This window comes from Delphinapterus leucas, chromosome 21 (assembly GCF_059928025.1).
Source record: "Delphinapterus leucas isolate spDelLeu-1000000601 "Yukka" chromosome 21, BTC_Dleu_Yukka2, whole genome shotgun sequence".
NCBI lineage: Eukaryota > Metazoa > Chordata > Mammalia > Artiodactyla > Monodontidae > Delphinapterus > Delphinapterus leucas.
The window spans coordinates 11,983,694-11,997,457 of NC_143149.1; the positions used below are offsets into that span (position 1 = coordinate 11,983,694).

Genomic DNA, 13,764 nt, shown 5'->3' on the forward strand with positions numbered 1-13,764 from the left:
GGGCTTTTCAGGTTAATAACCTGCCCCTCGTTGTAAGATGGCAGAACAAGCATTTGAATCCAGGTCCCTTGGATCTCGAATTTCAAGTTCTTAACTTCTGAGCCAAATTCTCTAGAATTACCTGGAAAGCTTGATTAAACATACATTGCTGGGCCCTAGAGTTCCTGATCCTGTAGGCATATACTATACTAGAGGGCCCAAGGATTTGTTTCTAACCAGTTCCCAGATGTGGACACTGCTGGTTGTGAGGACTAGACTTTGAGAAACACTGCTGTACCTTGTGCTCCCGGACTTGGTTCCTCTGGAGGGTGAGAGAGAGAATTCACGTGTGATGCTTGGATTCACAGTCACTAACATTTATTGACTGCTGCTTAACCATGTCCCAGACACTTTTCTGAGTTAATCCCTTTTCATCCTCCCATTAATCTTAGCAGGTAGTTAAATTGCAGGGAGAAGATGGGGGTGTGTGATCACCACTTAAAATGAAGAGAAGGAAACTGAGGTAGAGAGAGCTGCCCAGTCAGGAGGTCTCACGGTGAGTCAGTGTGGTGACTGAGTCAGCCAGTGTTCGTGAATGCCAGGATCCCTGCAGCCGTCTCCAGAAGCGGATTTCATGCTTAGGGAAGGTTGAGAGAAAAGGAGACACTTCTTTCTTTCATCCCTTGGTGTTTTACGTCCTTGGAGGAGGGCTGTTGGCAGGCCACACCTGGGAAGAAAGGGTTTCCCTCCTTTTCATGTTTTTCTCCCAGCGTTCTGAAGGGTACATGACAGTTCATTATTCTGATGAAAGTGATGTGATTCTGGGAACGACCTGTATTTCAGTTGCACTATGAAATCATTGATATCCACTAGCATGGATCACAGAGACTCCAGGTGATGTCATATGTGGGAACTGTGCTGGTGGTGCCAGTGCATTAAATTAGCAGAGATGTCACCTGAGGTTGGCCACCCTACAGCAGGGCGGTCACCAGTCTATGGTGCTGGCCTGCCTGCAGCTGCTTTAACAGCCAGGGAAAATCTCAGATGCGAAAATGAAGGACGTGAGAGAGAACATCAACCCATAATTAACTCTGAAACCTGTACTCTGCTTAGGTAACTAGTTTCCCGATTAGTTTTAAGGCTTAAAGAGAAAGTTTAAGGCAGTTTCAAAAGGTGAGATCACATTGATAATAGAAATACTTTGTGTGTTTGATTCCATTAAATATTTTGTTGAGAGACTGTTAAGTACAGGTATAAAAATATAAGTGTAAAAATAAGATCTATTGTCTCTCCTCTCAAGGAGAGCTCTTTGTGGACCTTGCAGGCGAGTTAATATATGGTAGAGTGTCCAAATCTGAAGTTAGTGTAGCCTGATGCTTATCTCGTCTTAGAGGTACTGGTATGATGATTCCCATGATGCTGGTACTCGAATGCTGGGACAAACTTTTCTTTTCACTGAGATGGCTATTTAGCTGCAGAGCTCAAGCTAGATTCCAGCCCTCCTGACCCCTCAGCTTGGCGTTCTCCCTGATTTAAGATGGCCTTATTTATTTCTTGTACAGGTTTGTCTCCCAATCTTAAGCTGTGAACTTTCCAAAGGGTATTAGGACTTACTGCTACTTTTTTGGATATTCATCTCTGCATTTCAGCCTTGTTGTTTTTTTCTTTAAAGATTTCAGACACAGTAGTGCAAACTCTAGAAACAATCAAGAACAAAAAGGAAACGCAGCCTGGACGCTTAGCACGTGGGTAGGGTGCTGGATTTAAACATACGCGGTTGGATGGAAAGAATCACCTGTACCTTTATTCTGGTTTGTTACAGGCTAACGAAGCCCTTGTCGTTTGCTGACTGTGTTGGTGATGAGCTGCCGTGGGGATGGGAAGCCGGGTTTGACCCTCAGATTGGTGTCTACTACATCGATCACATAAACAGTAAGTTTTCCTCTTCGGTACGAGCAAGCATATCGGAAAATCTAGAGTCATACAAAAGAGTAAACATTTTACAAAGTGAATTTCTTTATTTTAAACCCCCGCTTTCCAGTGACTAATATTTAACTGAAACGTCCATTTTGGACATTGGGGCATGTGTGTAGAGTTAGGCTGATGGAGCAGAGTGGGAGAAAGGGGTCTGGTCTGCCTGTCTGTCTGCCTGCCTGTTAGGGCCTGAGTTTTCTGCAGCGCACGTCTAGGGCCTGTGGAGACCATGAGCCATCTGTCTCTTCTTTCCATGGCCACTGGGCCTTCAAGGTGGGGTTCCCCCTTTCTTGTCCTTGCCATGGAAAGAGATGGGCACGGGTGCAGCCTGGTCTAATGGCACAGCTGCCTGTGTGCCGGTGGGGTCCAGGGAGGGCTTGACACTCACCAGCGACTCTGGAAGACGCAGCTGTAGCTGTGGCAAGAAGACCAGAACCTCGTCTTGTTTCTGTTTCCTGATTTCTTTGTGGTTGGAAGGGGAGCACCTCTCACCGTAATAGCGTTTAGATCTGTCACATCCCTGTCATGGTAAGCCTAGGGCAGAGGACCACTGTGGCTGTAAACAACTTTTTAAAACACGTACTTGAAGTAGTATTTTTTGTATGTTTTTTTATATTGTGTATGTGTTTATATTTCAATTTAGCTCTCTAGCCACCCCTATAAAAAATTTATTCAGATGGTCGAATGTAATACTCACTGATATTCATTTTGCTTATTTCACTTAAAAATAATTATTTTCTTTTTATAGGTTCTTAGGAATACATAATGAATTTATACTCCATTATCTTAATATTCTTAGGTCTATTGTTACATTAAAATTTTATTTAATAAGTACTCATTAATATCTTTAGGAATAATAACATTATAGAAAAGTGTTTTATTTGATGTTCATTTACGAGTGACGGCTTGCGGCTGCCCTTGTCTAGATATAGGATAAAGATTTTGAGAGGCACAAAAAGCCCATATTTATAGCAGTGATCTCTTAGAAATCTAAGAATGTGAAATATGTTCACATCACGTATCGAATTTGTGAAAATATCCTTGCACAGATTCCCTGTCAGTCTCTTTTTTTACCTGTGCAAATACTCCTTTCCCAGCATGACTGGGAAGGTTCCAGAAGTGACCAGGCTGCTCCGCTCTGAAGTCTGCAGAGGCCAAAGGCTGTGGGGTGGACGGCCAGTCGGGTGGGAAGGCTGCATGCGTGCCTCCAAGTGAGGCTTCAGTGAAAGTGAGTTGAGATGAAGGACTCACTTCCAGTAATTTACACTGAAAAGGGGTGCTCTGCCTAGAAGACCACCAAGCACGGATAATAAAATGCTCACCCCACCCGGAGGCAGCCAGGGAGCCAGGGAAGCTGACTCTTGAGAAGCCTGGCGTGCTGAGTGTTGCTTATGCCTTGGGGCGGGGAGTGTACAGGTAACAGTGTGAGTAGCTTTGTTGTGGTGGAATAGGTTCGAGGGCTGTGACATTGCCTAATTCTCACAGGTAGGTGAGATAGAGGGGTTGAAAGGAGCAAGGTCTTGGACGTATTAAGTCAGTTTTTCAACGAAAAGACGTATGGTTATTTAAATCTCACTTTTATACTTATTTTATATGGATAAAAAATTAGCTTTTTTTCCTTAAATAATATTTAGGGAACCAGAAACAAACCTTCCTCTCCTGATTCAATGGAAATAAGTTCTCATGGCACCAAAATGAGAAAATTAATTAGCTTAACTTCCCTCCCACTGCCGACAGTCTCTTCAGCTTCTAAACCCACCTCCAGGGCTCTCTGCTTTTTCTCAGTGGAAGAGGTGTTCTTCTGAATCACCCACCTCAACCCCCAAGACCCCGCTTAATAACTTCTATGTCCCATCCTTCTCTCCTAGGTAGTATCTTTACCAGTTATTTTCTGGTTTTAAAAATTTCTCCCAGGCTTCCCTAGTGGCGCAGTGGTTGAGAGTCTGCCTGCCGATGCAGGGGACACGGGTTCGTGCCCCGGTCCGGGAAGATCCCACATGCCGCGGAGCCTGCGCATCCGGAGCCTGTTGCTCCGCAACGGGAGAGGCCACAACAGTGAGAGGCCCGCATACCGCAAAAAAAAAAAAAATTTCTCCCACCATTTCAATTTCTAATGGTTCTTTCATCTTAGTATTTAAACACTGGAGACTCTCAAAATGAAACCAAACCAAAACTACCAAAAGAAAAAACAAATAATAACAATCTCTCCGCCCCTCCCTCCCTCCTTCTCACTTTCTCTCATTCTCACTCTTGCTCACTCCTACTTGAAACAATCTTTCAACCCCCATCCCTTACAGCATGTCATCTGTTTTCCCTTCACTGGGAAACTCACTAAAAGCCACACACAGCCCCCATGGACTTCCCTTCCTCCATTGTTGGCCATGATTTCACACAAACGCTCTTGCCGAGGTCACCTGAGACCCCACAGGTGACGGAATCCCAGTGCCCCAGCCTGTCTTCCTTGGCCTTGATCTGACAGATCCCTGCCCCCACGGGCTACTCCCTCTTGCTCTTTACCCCTTTGGATTTCATGACACCTTCTGTTGGAATTTATTTGGCATACCTGGCTGCTCCTGCCGTTTTCTTTTGCCCATCTCTTCTTCTCCTGTACCTGGTATCAGGATTTCTGTAATCGTCTTCTCTTTGCAGCCTGCAGATCTCCTTGGGTGATGGCCACATTTGTCTCTTAGGGCGCGTCTGGAGTTCCAGATGCGTATATTTGATTCCTTACTGTGAGGCTCTTTCCAGTCTGCCCCACTGGCCTCCACTTTCATCTCCTGCCCTGTCCTTCCCTGGCACGGGACGACGCTCCAGCTGTGCCTTGTGCTTCCTTGGCTTTCTGCCTTTCTTTGCATTTGTTGGTTCTAGCCCTGGTCACTCTCTGCGCAGCCCCCAGGCCTTCCCTTTCGGCCGACTGCCATATCCTTCTAGGGTCCGCCCGCTCGGTCCGTCTGCCCACTGTTTCCCAGAGGCCTTCTCTGGCACCTGACCCTCCACCTTGCAAGTCCCCACCCCATTCTGAATTAGTTACCCCGTGCAGGTATTTCTTAGTACCAGGTACTTAAGGATTTTAAAATAGCACTTGTTATATTGCATTTAAGTTATTTATTTGTATGTTTTTCCTCGCTAAATTGTGAGCTCCTTGTGCACAGTGACTGCATCTTTATTCCTCTATCTTTGGGTGCCTAGTATGATGATAAACTCTTACATGTTAGAACAAAGAAGAGCTTTATTGTTTAACTCACAGATTAAAAGCTTTCTGTTTGTTTTGAAAGAAGTTGAAGTGCATTTCAGTTATAAATTATGCTTCAGAAAGCACTACTCTGAATACTTCAAAACTTGATTGTCAGAACATACGTGTTTAAGTCTCGCATTTTGCTTTGGTACAGTAATGGTACCCCAGTGACCTGATGGATTTACTGTGCCCTAAAGTGCCCCAATTACCCACAGCAGGTAGTTTTCCCACTAAAAAGGACCTGGTCCGTTATCTCATTAATCTTAAAGACATTCCTATGAAGTAGTTAGGGAGCAAATTGTATTATCTTCTCTTAACAGCTGGTCTACACATATGTTGTGTCTTGACATTGTGTAGTTTCAGCATTATTTTCTCCTTATTTCAATAAAAAAATGAAATTAAGACTGCCTGGCTGTTTAATACTATTTCTCTGTAACACTGTTAAATATCTAGAAGTAAAAGTTTTGACCTTGACAGTGATAGTTATTTTAGGCCCTAAGTGTTTTGTGATAGAATTCACCTTTTAGTGGCTGTGTGTGCGGAGTCGGGGTGTAGATATTGATGGGGGTGTTTGTAACTAACTAGAAGGTAATTTTGAAGTACTGTTTGTAAGGTCTTGATATTGTCACTACAACCAGAAGCAAATCACTTTTTGATAGGGTCAGAGTTGTACTTAACTTTTTTGTCTTTTAGTAATTAAGGTCTTATTTACATATAAGAAAATGCACAGATTTTAAGTACGTATTTCAATGAATTTTGACAAATGTATACTCCTTTGTAGTTGCCAGCCAATCAAGATACAAGATATTCTCACCCCGCCCCCAGAAAGTTCTTTCCTGCCCCTTGCCCGTCACCCCCTCCCCACTGCTGCAAATTGCTTTGATTTCTATCATCACACCTTAGCTTTGCCTGTTCTAGAATTTCATATAAATGGAGTGTGGGTTCAATTTGTGAATGGAATCTTTTACTCACCGTGTTTTTAAGGAATATACTACTGATACACACAATATCACAGATGAATATTCATTGTACACATATCTTATATATCCATAGCCAGGATATATAAGAACTCCTGGAAATCAACATTAAAAGGACAAACAAACCAATTTAAAAACAGGCAACAGGGCTTCTCTGGTGGCGCAGTGGTTGAGAGTCCGCCTGCCGATGCAGGGGACACGGGTTCGTGCCCCGGTCTGGGAGGATCCCACATGCCGCGGAGCGGCTGGGCCTGTGAGCCATGTTCGCTGAGCCTGCGCGTCCGGAGCCTGTGCTCCGCAATGGGAGAGGCCACAGCAGTGAGAGGCCCGCGTACCGCAAAAAAAAAAAAAAAAAAACAGGCAACAAACATAAATAGACAGTTCCTCAGCTCTCCTCTCTCATCTTTCCCCATGCTGTCTCGGAGAGATTGGATGGTGTGTACTTCATATTACCCTGAATCAAACTCCTCTATATTAGCTTTGAAGCAGCACATGTGTTCAGGTTTGATGAAAGTTCCTCATGTGTATATGCTATTTAATATGGAGTTGTTTCCTTTAGGAGAAACGAAATAAATTTTTGACCCTTCTACTTCATCTCTGATTTATTTCATCCTTTATGTTTTCCTAGGAGGATAAACTGTTAAGATATATATATATTTTGCATTGGCAGGCGGACTCTCAACCACTGCGCCACCAGGGAAGCCCTAAAAAATATTTTTTAATAGAAGTAATAGATATGATAGGAGAAAAGTAGAAAATGGGTAAATAAAAGGAAGAAATTATCTATATTCATACTACTCAGAGATAATCAAGTATTCTAAAACTTGTAGTGTGTATCCTTCCAGACTTTTTCATATTGATACACACACACACACGCACACACACACACACATGAGTGTTCGATATATTGTATACATCAAGTGGGATTATATTACATACGTACAGTTTTATAAACTGCTTTTTTAACTTATTGTATAATCTTTCATTCAAAAAATTTTCTGCACAATCATATCAACTCTTTTGATAATAGAACCTCACATTTCTCTCAGATGATCCTCCTAAAATATAGCTAAGATCCTTTCATGCCCTTACTTAGAGCCTTTCTACCGCATACCGTAGCTTACAAAATGAGTTTCATATTTATTAACCCGGCGTTCGAGAAACCATCTAGTCCCTCTTGGAGTATTGGGGAAGAAGTGAGAACGTAGAGCAGAATTCTAGTACCACCATCACTAGCACAACAAAGGAGAACAAGTGAAGCACCATATCCATTCTGGAGGGCATGGCTACAGCTACTTAGAGAAGGCGCTTTAAGCTCATAACCCAAAGGATGAGTAAGTTAACAGTCCTGGAGAACACGGGGAGGGGGTAGGCTTTGGGAGTTTGGAGGAGAAACTGCCTGGAAGAAGGAAGACCCACAAGTAAAGCCAGAGGTCTGAAGAGGCCTCAGGAAGCAGGACTCAATGAAGAAAAGAAATTCAGTGCGGCTGAGGCTGGTGTGAATGAGGCTGGGGAAAACGGCTGGAGTGGCAAACAGGGGTTTGGTCCTTGAAGGGCCTCTTGTCTGGGACCTTTCAAAGCCCTTCTTAATCACTGCCTGTTCCATGGGACCTTACTTTTTCAGCCAGAGGAAACTCCCGTGTCTCTAAACTTCTGTGGCACTTGACCTTTCTCTTCTTGGGGCTCTCACCATTTTCTACCGTATAAAACAGTTGTTGTCGTTGTTGTTGTTTTAATTCCTGTGTCACAATTTCTTCTATACTTTATAATTTCTTTGGAAGGAGGGATCATACCTGAACATCTTGTTTTCCCTAGTGCATGCAGTAGATGCTCAATTGTCTGTAGAACAAACAGATAAGTAAACATAGCATATAGTGTCTATGAAGGAAGATAAGGAGAGTTACTCATATTCATTTCATTCATTCTTCCTGAGCACAGCAGAAAGAATAGAAATGTGCATGAGAGACAGAAATAATATTCCTTTGAAGAGGCTAATGTTATCTCCCCTGATAAGCTCTTGTAACTCACAACGTGTTCTCTATCTATAAAGTTCCACATCTATAAAACTGATGGAATGTGAATTCCCTTGAGGTGCGTGACATTTTAACAGTACTACTTTAACTACTTCTTTCATATAGTAGACAACATGCAAATTATATTGCATTATAATACAGTGATATCCCAAGGCCACCAGGTCTTAATAAAAAAATACCACATTTGTATAATATACCTTTTTGAGTATTTACATTTAATAAATATTCTTCACAGATCTATTCAGCAAATATAACTGATGGAGATGAAGCACAATCTTGCTTTATGAAGGCTTCTTCAAAGGTGCCTCTGGGAACCCACTTTTGTAGTTCATATTTGAATGGGGCGGTATATTGGAAATGTCAGTGTTTCCTGCTGAGTCTCTTGTAGCATCCAGTATTTAAACCAATTGACTGGAGTGTTTCTGCTGATGTATCCAAAACAAATGCTGGTAGTTTATTATTATTATTATCATTGTACTTTATTCATTTAAGTGTCAGTCAGTGTTACTTTCAGGGTTTTGTGGCAATTTAGCTGTTGACAAGCATTTTATTGAAAGTATGCCAGTTCGCCAATATGTAGGGAAATATGATTAGGTAAAACCTCTAAAGATATTGAGAGAGAACTGGAAGTATGTATCTTGCTATAGCTATTATAATGTATGAACATTTCAAGTTTTTCATGCACATTTTCAATTTGTATCATCTCTTTATTTGGTTAGTTTCCTAGTTATATATCTCACTGTAACAGGTTGCATTTATTATCTCGTTGTTTCTTCGGGCGCTGAAGCCAAGCAAGGCTGAGCCAGGTCCTCTGGCTCCAGGTCTCTCACAGGGTGTCCTCAAGGTGTGAGCCAGGCTGTGTCACCCCCAGGCATGACCGGAGGAGGCCTGCTTCCAGGCTCACTCGTGTGGTGGCTGGCACAATTCATTCAGTTCCTTGTCTGCTGCCGGCCGTCACCCCCCTCTCTTCGCTACGTGCATAGGATGGCATGTAACCTGGCAGTTGGCTTCACTAGAGCAAAAAAGCCAAGGAGGGCCAGGCAGAGAGGGCACGACGGCGGTCACAGTGACACCCAGTCTCTGTGTGCTCTTCGTTCGAAGCAAGTCGCTCACGCTAGCCGGTATTCAGGGGTGTGCACACTAGGAGGTGAGGATTACTGTGGGTCATCCACAGTTTAGACCATAAATTTCTGTTTGTTAGAGGATGAATTCTCTGTGCTTTGAGTCGTTTGCATTCGTATATAGAAATATTGGAAATGAATGTAAATATTACATGTTTGGATAGCCAGAGACCTGAGTTGTAAGGAATATTTAAAATGGAGACGTTTAGGCTCTTATTGGCTGATCACTGTCTACTCTCCGTGTTGCCCAGACGCCGAGCCTGCCCCTTGCGACGATGCCCTTGAAGATTCTTGGCTGGGGGGCTGTCTGTCCAGCACTGCCCCCTCCTGCATATCTTCTTTGGACATTGACTCTAGCGTATTTTTCCCCACAATTACATGAGATTTGCCTCTTTTGCACATTGAAGTATTTACATCTTTAAAAATTCGTGTTCCGAATACTCACTACTTTAGAGAAAGCGCTGATGTTTTCTCTAACCACTGACGGAAGGGAGGGCTGTAGGTCTGAGGCAGTGGTAGCGGAGCCCCTGGCTGACCCAGGCCTCCCTTGGCCCGAAGGGGACCCAGGCTTCACGTCTGAACCACTGTAGCGTTATCACTTATCCCCGGAGACCAGGTTAAACATTTCCAGAGCCAGCCTGGCCGCTGGAGATAATTGTGGTCACAGCAGATCGTCTACTATCATTCTCTGCATTTTGACTCACTGGAGTCCTTAGGGGCAACCAGAAATACTGAGTTGGGGTACATTAAGGTTGAGAGTCACACACAAAGCATTTTGAAGATGGTACACACCACTGGACATTCCAGCAAATTGATAAGTTAATTATCCAATCCTAACTTGTCAGGAAGAGGTAGGTCCTCATGTTCATGCAGTGGCCAGCCCGTATGACCCATCTGTCTTGATTGTACCTGGGATTTAATTTCTAGAGATGGCTGAGTGACAACACAAATAGGTCAGTGCCATCGAAAGAAGTTGTACTACTTACAGTTCCCAAGAGAGGGGGGCCACATCACACCATGAAGGGCCACGTGGGGAAGCACCTGGGTCTGTCAGGAGGCAGAAGGAGCGAAGCGGAAAGCATGGGCCAGAGCCTTTATTTTGGTTCCCTCTGGGAGGAGTGGGTGAGGCAGGGGAGGCAAGTTTGAGCAAGTTTAGGATGGGATGTTTTGAATAATTCATAATTCCATGCAGGAGGCAGTATGTGAGCTGTTGCAGAGCACAGACTCTCAGCCACAGCCGCTCATGGGAATCACTGGAGGAGCTTGTAAACCTGCCATTGCCTGGGTTCCGCCCACAGAAACTCTAATTGGTCTGGGATTTATTTTAGAGCTCTCTAGGTGATGCTAGTGTGCAGAAGTGCAGAACCAAGAACTGTGCCTTAGGGTATTCTCCTTAACCCGTGACCGGGGTTTGGTCTTTGTGTTTGTTTTAAAATTTCTGAGCCATTATGGACTAACTGATATTTTTATAAAATAACAATAAAAATGAATTGGAAAAGTTGAAAAAAATGCAAAATGCAAGGCCCAGTATTATTACTATTAGAGTCAACAGATATAGGATAACTGTGTGAAATTGCTGTAAACATTTCAAAATGTTTACTCTTGATATCTGTACTTATTGTCACAGACATGTAACAGGGTTTACGGACCGGCGCTGGTCTGCAGACCACACTTTGAGTACTGCTGATGTAGAGGGCAGCCTGGCAGGAGTCCTGTACTGAGTGAACAGAAGCATGGGAAGCAGGTTGGGTTCAGATCATACAGGGCCATAAAAGCTTGGCTTTTATTCTGAAGGTACTGGGGAGCCAGAGAGTTCTTGAAAGGAAGGACCTGAGCACAGCCCTGCTGCTGTGCTTACCTAGGCAACACTGTGTCTGAGGGATTGGCAATGAGGATAAACTGCTGACAAGGACCTGAAAGGGGTTGGGATGGGGAGGCACTGGGTAAACTAAAACAAACTCTATTACACGTCTGGAGAAGTCACTTCATACCACTAATAAACTACTTAAAGGAGGTAAGAAATAAAGGTGGCTACTTTTTTGAAAGCTTAAATAAATAGACCAAAAAAAATCATTAAATTCTGAAAAATAACCCACCTAATGTACTTTCAGAAACCACGCAGATTGAAGATCCAAGGAAACAATGGAGGGGGGAACAGGAGAAAATGCTCAAGGACTATCTGTCCGTGGCTCAGGATGCCCTCAGAACGCAGAAGGAGCTGTACCACGTGAAGGAGCAAAGACTGGCCCTGGCCCTGGATGAATACGTCCGGTTAAATGACGCCTACAAGGAAAAGTCGAGCTCTCGCACCAGCTGTAAGTACAGCGTGGCTGTTCAGACCTGAGAAATGGGGACCAAGTCGTAGGTAATAGAAGGCCACTTGGGTTTCTGTGGGACTTTGTTCTGAGTCCTGTTCCTTTCCGGGCAGGAAGGGTCTCTCAGAGCCACGTGAGGCTGAGGGCACACATCAGATTTCTCAGTAAAACCCCTCGACCCCATTCCAGATAAAAGTCTCCTCAGTGGGGGATTAATGTTTACCTTTTCAGATCAGGGCAAATAATTTGGCCCTTGTGCTACTCTTGTACAATGTTTGCAGTGGGACTAAACTAAAACTGGAGCTATTAACTAGAATGAAGTTTCTGTTGAACACCTGAGTTGACCGACCTCTCTCTCATCTCAGAAATTGATAATCTGGAGCTGGTCTTGTTTAAAGAAGCATCTGTGATGGGCCCAGAAGTTCTACTTAAGTTACAAGTTTCTGGATAATGCAAAGCTCTGATAAACTGGGTCTGCAATAAGATTCTCTAAGATTTTATCCATAGATATAAAATTCAGAGGAAAATGAGGCGCTGGGGTCTTTATAACATTCCTTTTTCTTGAAAAGAATTATGAAGGTTTGAAGATGACTTTTTATATTTAGGTGTCTGGTGAATGACAGTAAAGGAGTTGTAAAGTTAAGTAAGTATCCACAGAAGCATGTAAAGCTTGTTGTTTTTAGAGTTTGTAAATTCCAAGTTGACAACTAGTTATGCAACTTGTACAAGTTACTTTTTTTTTTTTCTTTTTTCCCTTTGAAAGTATTCTCAGGATCTTCATCCAGTACTAAATATGACCCTGATATCTTAAAAGCTGAGATCTCCACTACGCGATTAAGGGTAAGACTTTTTTATTGTGGTTCTTCGTGGAACGTATGCCTAGAATCTGGAAGGGGCCTTTGTGGTCATCTGCCCTCTCCATTCAATGCAGGAGCCCTTTCATTTATCCTCGATGGGTAGTCTTTCTGCTTTTGTTAGAACATATGAGTGATTGAGATTGTTCTTTCTATTGAGAGAGAGTGTGTTCCTTTTCTGGGCAGTTTTATTATTTGCAGTTAGTATACTGCATCAAAATTTGAGTCTGGAAAACTTACTTTTCCTTATTGTGCTGAAATACACGTCCAGAGTTGAGCCTAGTTGCTCTTTCATCAGACAACCTAATGTTTCAAGATGCCCACGGTTCACATCACCACGTCACTTCCTTTTCTAGGTCAAATTTTCCTAGTGCCTCACACTTCCTCATGGGTTGTTTGCTGATTTTTACCCTAAATCTTTTTGACCACACTGCTGTTAAGGGCACAGCTTGTTTACCCTTGACTTTTGGAGTCTTACAGACTGTACACCAAGTAAACAAACTCATGCAACCAATACATAGGTCATGAAAGAGATTATTGCCATGACCCCAGAAGCCCCCATGGTATCCCCTCATCATCACCCTTCTCCCTAAAGGTGACACTAGGTGACCTTTATTTATTTATTTATTTATTTTTGCGGTACGCGGGCCTCTCACTGTTGTGGCCTCTCCCGCTGCGGAGCACAGGCTCCGGACCCGCAGGCTCAGCGGCCATGGCTCACCGGCCCAGCCGCTCCGCGGCATGTGGGATCTTCCCGGACTGAGGCATGAACCCGTGTCCCCTGCATCGGCAGGTGGACTCTCAACCACTGCGCCACTAGGGAAGCCCACTAGGTGACCTTTATTGGCAATACTCTAAGTTGATTTTCTGCCTGCTTTGAACTTTGTGAAATTGGAATGCTACCCCATGGATTACTGATGGCTTCTTTTGTTCAACATTTTGAGATTCATCTACATTCACTTTTATTGCTGTAAAGCAGTCCACTTTCATATAGATACCGTGAATTCTTTATTTCTTCTACTGTCGACGTACATTAGAGTTTATTCGAATTGCTGGTAATTAAAAATTATGCCTTAGTGTACGTGTCTAGTACACATGTCTTTGGGTGCACAGATGTACACATTTTTGTTGGTTATGCACCTAGGAGTGGAATTGCCGTGTCAAAAAATATACATAGGGCTTCCCTGGTGGCGCAGTGGTTGAGAGTCCGCCTGCCGATGCAGGGGACACGGGTTCGTGCCCCGGTCCGGGAAGACCCCACGTGCCGCAGAGCAGC

At 43.6% G+C, this 13,764-nt stretch overlaps 1 protein-coding gene across 1 annotated transcript in view; it reads left to right on the top strand.

Annotated features, from left to right (window-relative positions):
• WWC2 (WW and C2 domain containing 2) overlaps positions 1-13,764 on the top strand; it is a 164,209-nt gene that overhangs the window by 84,592 nt on the left and 65,853 nt on the right. The window contains exons 2-4 of the mRNA XM_022570913.3: positions 1,802-1,911; positions 11,431-11,634; positions 12,398-12,474. Of these exons, the coding sequence (XP_022426621.1) occupies positions 1,802-1,911; positions 11,431-11,634; positions 12,398-12,474 (391 nt within the window). The remainder of the gene's footprint in view (positions 1-1,801; positions 1,912-11,430; positions 11,635-12,397; positions 12,475-13,764) is intronic.